Raw genomic sequence first — 7,203 nt, 5'->3', positions numbered from 1 at the left:
TCTCCGGTGGGAACTACACGGCGGAAAGGGCGGGGCAGCGGCTTCCGGGAGGGCGGGCGAGCGGCACCGCCCTGGGGCGGCGGGGCGGGAGGATGGACCGGTTCGTGGTGCGCAGGGCCCGCTGCCCGGAGAGCCCCCGCCGGGCCGGGCCGGCCCCCCGCGCCTACCGGCAGGCCACCCTCGAGTCCCTCAAGGCAGGTCACCGCCGGGCGCCGGCACTGGGCGGGGGGGTGGGGTACGGCTCGCCCCGGCCTCCCGGGCCCGAGGGGAGGTGTGCACCCCTTGGCACCGGGTGCTGCTGCGGGGCCCGCTGCCTTCGAGGGCATGAGGCGGGGCCTTCCCCGGCCTTGCGCGGGGGCAGGACCGCGCTGTTCCCCAGAGGCTGTGTGCAGGGGGGGCGGGAGAGCCCCAGGAGGAGCCGGGCTGGCCCTGAGGCGCCTCGGACAGAAGAAAGGGTGTCAGGCCTTGGCCAGGCCGCCGTCCTGCCTGTGCGTGGAGCTGAGCAGCATGGGGTGACAGCGGGAGGGACGTTTTGTAAATTAAACCCAAACTGGTGTCCATTACGATCAGGGAAGATGGGGAAGGTGTTAATCCCAGTGTGCCTTCCCAGCAGGCGCTCTGCGCCCACGTGGGGATTCACCTGTCCTTCCAGTTCTTCACCAAAGTCTTTGCAGCACTGAGGTGGCATCCTCACTGAGAGTGGGGTGGGTGCGTTAGGAAACAAAGTTAGAAAGGTGCAGAGGGCTCTGCTGCATTGAAAGGGATTTCCTAAACTGACATGGGTTATAACATGGGTCCTTCCTGCCCATTTGGTGTGGCGTAGGGCCAGGCTGGGTGCACAATTCGAGTTCAGCCAACTGGCGCCACCAGCTTCAATGTTGCCAGCTGGCTCACTTCTCTACCCAGCGAGGAGAGCCCTTCTGTGGGTTGGACGGTGGTTCTGCATGAGACCTGTATAAGAGCTGAGCCCCTCTTTGCCACCTGTTTGTAGAAACAGAACAGGAAAACATTTGCTGCACCAAAGAGCTTATTAATGTAAGGCAGAAAGCAAAAAAATGGCGCATAAAGCGCCCCAGCTGTCTGACCACTGCTGAATCTTTGCAAGATGCCTCACATCCGAAATACGAGACTTGCACTGTTTGCAGCCTGTTCTGTCAACGTCTGTGGCAAAAACAGCTTGGGTGAAAAACATTGTGCAAACAGCCAGTGCACTTTAGTTTGTGTTCATGCTCCGTAATGCTTTGTTTCTCTCTCTGCTGTTATTTTAAATTTAAAGCCAATCTGAGCAGGATTCGGATTCTGCCAGGCTGCAAAAGATAATTAGCTGCCTCCCTCTTATCCCTTTTTCTATTAAGAGACATTTATACAATGGACTCCTTAAGTTCAAAGCACTTCTCTTCTAGCAGACATTTGCTATTACGTGCCTTAAGTTTGGCAGACCAAGGTTAAGCATCTCGCTGTGCTTTCTAGTTACTCTGTCTTGATTTGCAGTAGGGTGCTAATCTCAAGCAAATATCCATCATTCTGAGCCATCATGTATTCTGTGCTCTGGTTCATGCCATAATCAATAATTCGTGTGTTGATAACAGCCCCATTAGCTGAGAAGAAGCCAGCGTCCTTATTTATAAGAAGAATATTCTGCTTTCCTAATGGCTTTTCTCTTTTCCAGAGAGTTGTGGTTGTGGAAGACATAAAACGATGGAAGTCTATGCTTGAGCTTCCTGGGCAGCCAAAAGAGAATCTGATTGAAGCTTTGGAGGAGCTGAAGAAGAAAATACCTTCCAAGGAAGTGTTACTTTCAACACGAATAGGTACATCTTGTCTGATCTAGGCCATGAATATTAGACTGTCTTGTGTCTGCTTGGCTTGTCAGTACAAAAGAGACTACGTTGAAAGCTTTTTAAGAAATTAGTGTAGTTGTGGTCTCAAAAGGTTTATCCAATCACTGAATAAAAAATTGTTGGTATTCAGCCTGCAGTTTTCAGTAGTTGTACTGAAAAAGTCAGCTATCCTGTAATTCCTCCCAGGTTGCTTGCTTATTACCAAGTACTACATCACCCCTTCTGTGGTCAAATTTTTGAAGAGCTCTTCTTGGTGCACCTGTGTGTGTTATTCCTTCTCCTGCTATCTGTCAGGGGCATGGCAGAGTGCTCTCTTGCCATCCGAGATGTGGCTCATCTATTTGACCTGGCTGAATCCTCTGAACTCTGAATGTGAGAAGTTCTCAGATTGGCCCAGAACTGTTTGCTGCATCCTCACACTGAGAAACCCCCAGCAGATGGGCAGCTCTGTGCAATGACACAGCCCTGTGTCTGTCTCTTTTCCGTAGGACTTGAGGGAGGGATAATGTGAGACAACATGGTCCCTGCCTTTCCTGCCTATGGAGGGCATCCTGACAGAGAGACGCTGGTGCTGGCCTTTGTTTGCCATTAGAGCAGCTGGATCTCTATTCAAAGAGCCCCCCTAGCCTTAGAAAAGGAGATGTGATCTGCCCCTTTCCCCTTACTTCTGAATTATTTCATTTGCCACATTCAGCTCATTCAGGCTTTTCCCGAGATTTTTCTCCCAGTGCCTGCCTGAACGCGGCTGGGCTGGAAGAGCCACCAAAGCCTAACAGTGACATCTCCTGGCCAACAGCGCTAGTGGTCAGAGAGAAAAACCCCACTGGAAGAAGGTCCCTTTTGTCTCCCCTCAGAGGAAACCCTCTTTGCAGGCCCCGTCGATGGGAAAGATTCTGCTTGGAGTCACCGTGATGTTTGCACGTTAAAATGCTATAGCCATCACCAGCAACATCTGCTTCCTTAAAGGGGTTTTCAGGTTAAAACCAGCATTCTTTGTAGGCCGATCTTACAGACTTTCACCAGATCTAGTATCTGTGTAGAAAATTAATGTAACCCTGTGTTACATAAGTGTCTCTCCACACCTTGGTGACTTGGGAAGGTAATTTTCACATGTGTATGTCAATTCCTTGCTACTTGGTCAGGCAAAAATCACTGCAGAAGTCAATGAGTGAGAACTTCAGGCTTCATTCCTAATAATTTTATATTTATATTTGTGTCAATGCTCTGGTTATTTTGCTGACACTGCCTGAATTAAAAATGTGTGTGGCTGCTTTAGCACCAATATGATTTGACGGGTGTCCATTATATTTTGTCCACCTACCAAAGCTGAAGGGAGCTGTTGCTGTTTTCCAGGTCACACAGTGAATAAGATGCGCAAACATTCAGATCACGATGTGGCCAGCCTCGCCAAAGATATTTACACAGAGTGGCGAACTTTCATCAAAGACCATTCAAACAAGCCCTCAATAGAGGTCAGGAGTGATCCCAAGACTGAGGCTTTCAGAAAGAAGGCACGGAAGCTGCTTTGTGAAGCCCTGGATCTAGAGGTAGCATTCAGATCCATTTGTCTTTGGCTCAAAGAGTTACTTCTTGTAGGAAGAAGTTAAACAAACCTTTTTCAGCCATAGCTACTGTAAAGCTAGTCCTGCTTGCAGAGTGGGGACAGGGCCAGATGATCTGTTCCTATTTTCAGTCATTTGCTGCATGTCCCTACTTATAAGTAGCTTTGTTTTCGAGGTAGATAATTTTTTTTTTGGTTGTTAATCAAGTAAACATGCTAATTGTAAGTGAGGTGTATTTGCTCTCATTTACATAACCAGTCAACAGAATAGTTGTGTATCTACTGCAATTGGGCTGTATAAGAGAAGGAGGAAGTTAATAGAATATAAAGTTTTTCCTGCTACTTAACAGCTGTGAAAGCAACACTGGGACCTTTTGGGTGTTTCATATTTAAGTAATTAAACATTTGTAAATTTAAATCTATTGCAAAAACAGAGGCAAGGTTGACAGTATATAAAGTGGTGATAAATACCAGATCCCTCAGGTATCTTTAAGTAAATGAACAGGGCTTTGCTGTAAGGCTTAATGACTAGTTTGCTTGGTCTATGAAATGCCGTAATAATTATCCTTTTTAATTTATTCATTAATTATCCTTTAAATGGCAAGTCAAGTGATAAGCACTCAAGAGTTTCAAAGCTATGTGTTTGCTAGCCGTGAGAACCTCTCCAGCTTCCAGTCCATCTGGACTGAGGCAGCACAAAAGGATGGTTTGCTGTGGCAATGCCTCAGAAAGGTGGGAGCTCCCCTTTGCCAGACTGCTGGGTCAAGCTTAGTTCTTGGAAAGCACATCTATACATGGTGATAAGACTGGTAGGAAAGTCTGAACCTATGGGACGTAAAGGCTATGGTACCACCCTAAAACAAGTAAAGCAGAATCACCTCTGGGCAGGACTCATCTGAAAGCACAGTGAGGAAGACTACCCTTCTGGCTTACAGCTACCACCATATGTGTAAGCGGAGCTTACAGCAGCAGACGAACAGCGTATATAGGCAGGGGAGCCACAGAGGTCCAGCAAGTGGGGACAAGGACACCTGAGAAGGTGACAAAAAGGAGAAGGGAGGGTGGGGCTGAATGGATCCAAGGAGCTTCCAGTGCTGCCCAGCAGAGCAGCAATTTATTGATGGGTAGCAAAAACAGAGCGGGCAAAGGACTTGGAGGAATACTACTTGGCACGCTGGAATCTCCTGCATGCAAAGCATGGGAGAGTCCCCATCACAAAAGGCAGAAGTGAGATTAAAACCATTTTTGATGGGTGGGGGATTTTTTTCTAAGCTGTGCTAAATTACAGGTTTTGGCACATGTTGAAGCAATAACTACATAATTAACATTTAGCAAATCCCTTTCTGCGTTCTTAATTATACCTCCTTCTCCACACATTTCCCTTTATAGCACCAGGCAGAGTTGCCAAGTGTTTGGCATGTCTTAGAGTTGCTGTTGAAATGAAGTTTAAAATAGTATCCAAGGTACCTTATATCAGCAAGATCAAAGGTGAGCTTTATGGAGACAGTACAACGTAGCTTATAATTGCAGTTGAGCTTGATACCCAAAGCTAGTTGCAGATTAGTTTCCTGTTGTGACGGCAAAGTACTGCCACCCAGCTGGAGATGTAGATATGTTCCCTGCTACTGACCACGTTACCTTGTTCGTTAATCGCTAGGGTGGAATTAAATTGCTCTTCCTGTTGCACTTGTGATGGGAAGTAGATTTCCTTGAATCTAAGCTGATTAATGAAAAAACACTGAAAAGCACCAAACTCCAATTTCAATCAGTTGGTCTCCTTATTAAATGTAAAGATCTAATTTTATACTTTGCTGTTTTCAGATTGATCACCCACTGGCTGAAAATATTGAGCGAGAAGCTTTTCATCTCTCTTCCCGTCTCATTAGCGCACCGTATCGCAGAATGGTGCGAGCTCTTGTCTTCTCATTAAAGCACAAACCTGAAATCCGAGCAGAAGTCAAGACTGGCATGCTCACTGTCCCTGCATTTGTACAGAGCCATAAAAAGTGAGGTGTTGTGCTTGATCCTGAGTGAGAACTTCATCTGCCTACATCTCTGTGGAACTGGAAGCCCTTTCTGTTGTGAGGGGAGTGGAGAAGCACTGACAGTGTGACTCACTTGGCACCACTCTATGAACAGGGCTGCTGAAGACAAGAACTACTAATGATGAAAGTGGTGCTGTAAATCTGACTTGGTAGAAATCCGTGTGGGCTTGTTGCAAGAAAAGTTTCTTCTACTCTGCTGTATATTCTCCTGCTACAAAACCATCCTTGCTGACTCACCTGTTTCTCACCTCTGCCTGTTTGCCATATCCCAGTTTAGCTCCATCCCTGATGTGGATCTTCAGGTGTAATCAGCTGAATAACATAGAGGAGCAGCTCTGTGCTGCGCTGGTAGGAAATAATGGGAATTCAGGGTAATTGGTCCATGGGAGGAGATTCCTAGTGGATAACTGCAAACTTCAGTTAACCCTAAATCAGCCACATCTGCTGCAGCTGAGCACTGCCTGTAGCAAGAGCTAGCTGTTTTGCCAAGCCAGGTGATTTCCCTTTGCTGCATTCCAGAGTTGGATGCAAAATGGGTTTCAGTAACTTGCTATCCACCATTCCGTAGGCCCAGTAATCCTGCGATTGTGGGCATTTTCTAAAGCCCTGGGGTGAAAATCAAAATGCCCTGGAGTAAAGGTGCTATATAATGCCTCTGCTGTTTAATGAGCAGCTTGCTCAGACTTCCATACCTCACTCATGATTTAAATGTGGTGCTTGTTCTTACTGTAACATGAAAAAAACTTGAAATTAATTTTCTAAATAAAATTAGGTTATAAGCAAAATACTCATTTTAAAGGCTTTTTTCCTCCAAAAGGAACATGGTTCAGAATGATTGTGTTAACAAATCTAAGCAACAAACTATTGTTTTAATTCCTTCTAGTTATTAAAAACTGGAAAACTTGCCTCTCATATTTGCTCTGATTTCTTTAGTGCCACAAGTCATCTTGCTCTCCATAAGCTGTTATTAAAGCTGTGACAGGCACAGTGTTTCTCTACTGGTAAGTGATAAAGTGCTCTCTGTTCTCTGTGTGTGTGTGTGTGTACGTACACAAGGGACTGCTCACAAACCATTTTCTGAGTTATTGGGGTAGATAGCACCAAATACGGGGATGAGGGAAACCTCCCTATTCATAGTCATGGAAATTGAAGTCTAATACACCGCAAGGAAGTGTCTTTTGAGTTGTGGTCAGCACTCCTATTTCAGAAGCGTCACTTAAGGACAAATAATGCAGGGGGGGAAAAAAAAATGACACTTCATCCTAAAACAGGACTGAGTGTCATTATGTGGACCTGCTAAATACTTTTTTTCTTCTCTGGACACTAAAAGCTAAAGAAACACTCAAAACTTACCTGAGGTGTTGAACTCCCTAAATTTCATTAGATAATTGCAGGTTCTCTTAAGAAGATCTAAATCCCGTTTTGTTTGCTTGGGTCAGTGCAAGACCATTTTTTTCGGTAGACATTGTGACAGTATCTTCAAACAGCTGGTTTTTCTGAAAACAGTGATGCTCTGGTGTACAGACATTTCATTTGCAGAAAGTTATGGTTAAGTGTGTTGGACACAGTATGAGACAAACTGGTGGATATGTGAGTGGTGACTATACAGATAATACATCAATAAAGACTTGACACTTGTTGACCAGGCTGTAGCAAGAGATGTGAAAACCCTCAATTTATTTCTTACAAGTAATCAGCTCCATTTCCCACTTAAATAACTTCAAACTGCACAGCTGTAATTGAATTCTCGTATCCT

General features: G+C 45.6%; 1 protein-coding gene across 1 annotated transcript; it reads left to right on the top strand.

Annotated features, from left to right (window-relative positions):
• Positions 1-43: 43 nt before the first annotated feature.
• On the top strand, positions 44-6,359 carry TCEANC2 (transcription elongation factor A N-terminal and central domain containing 2). Its single transcript, XM_087733133.1, has 4 exons — positions 44-194; positions 1,670-1,811; positions 3,195-3,388; positions 5,224-6,359. The coding sequence occupies exons 1-4, from the start codon at positions 93-95 to the stop codon at positions 5,410-5,412; spliced, it is 627 nt and encodes a 208-aa protein (XP_087589259.1). The 5' UTR covers positions 44-92; the 3' UTR covers positions 5,413-6,359.
• Positions 6,360-7,203: the final 844 nt, after the last annotated feature.

Source organism: Nipponia nippon, unplaced genomic scaffold (assembly GCF_047370975.1).
Source record: "Nipponia nippon isolate SJK-2023a ecotype South Korea unplaced genomic scaffold, ASM4737097v1 scaffold_5, whole genome shotgun sequence".
In the NCBI taxonomy this organism is placed as follows: Eukaryota; Metazoa; Chordata; class Aves; order Pelecaniformes; family Threskiornithidae; genus Nipponia; species Nipponia nippon.
Note: the sequence above shows the minus strand (reverse complement) of the source record. Positions and strands in the feature narration are given on the sequence as shown.

What these genes read in the sequence shown, in the direction of transcription:
- TCEANC2 (XM_087733133.1), top strand. Translation starts at nt 93, where the DNA reads ATGGACCGGTTCGTGGTGCGCAGGGCCCGCTGCCCGGAGAGCCCCCGC. An exon ending in CCACCCTCGAGTCCCTCAAG is followed by an intron (nt 195 to 1,669) that starts GCAGGTCACCGC and finishes TCTCTTTTCCAG; the next exon opens with AGAGTTGTGGTTGTGGAAGA. An exon ending in GTTACTTTCAACACGAATAG is followed by an intron (nt 1,812 to 3,194) that starts GTACATCTTGTC and finishes GCTGTTTTCCAG; the next exon opens with GTCACACAGTGAATAAGATG.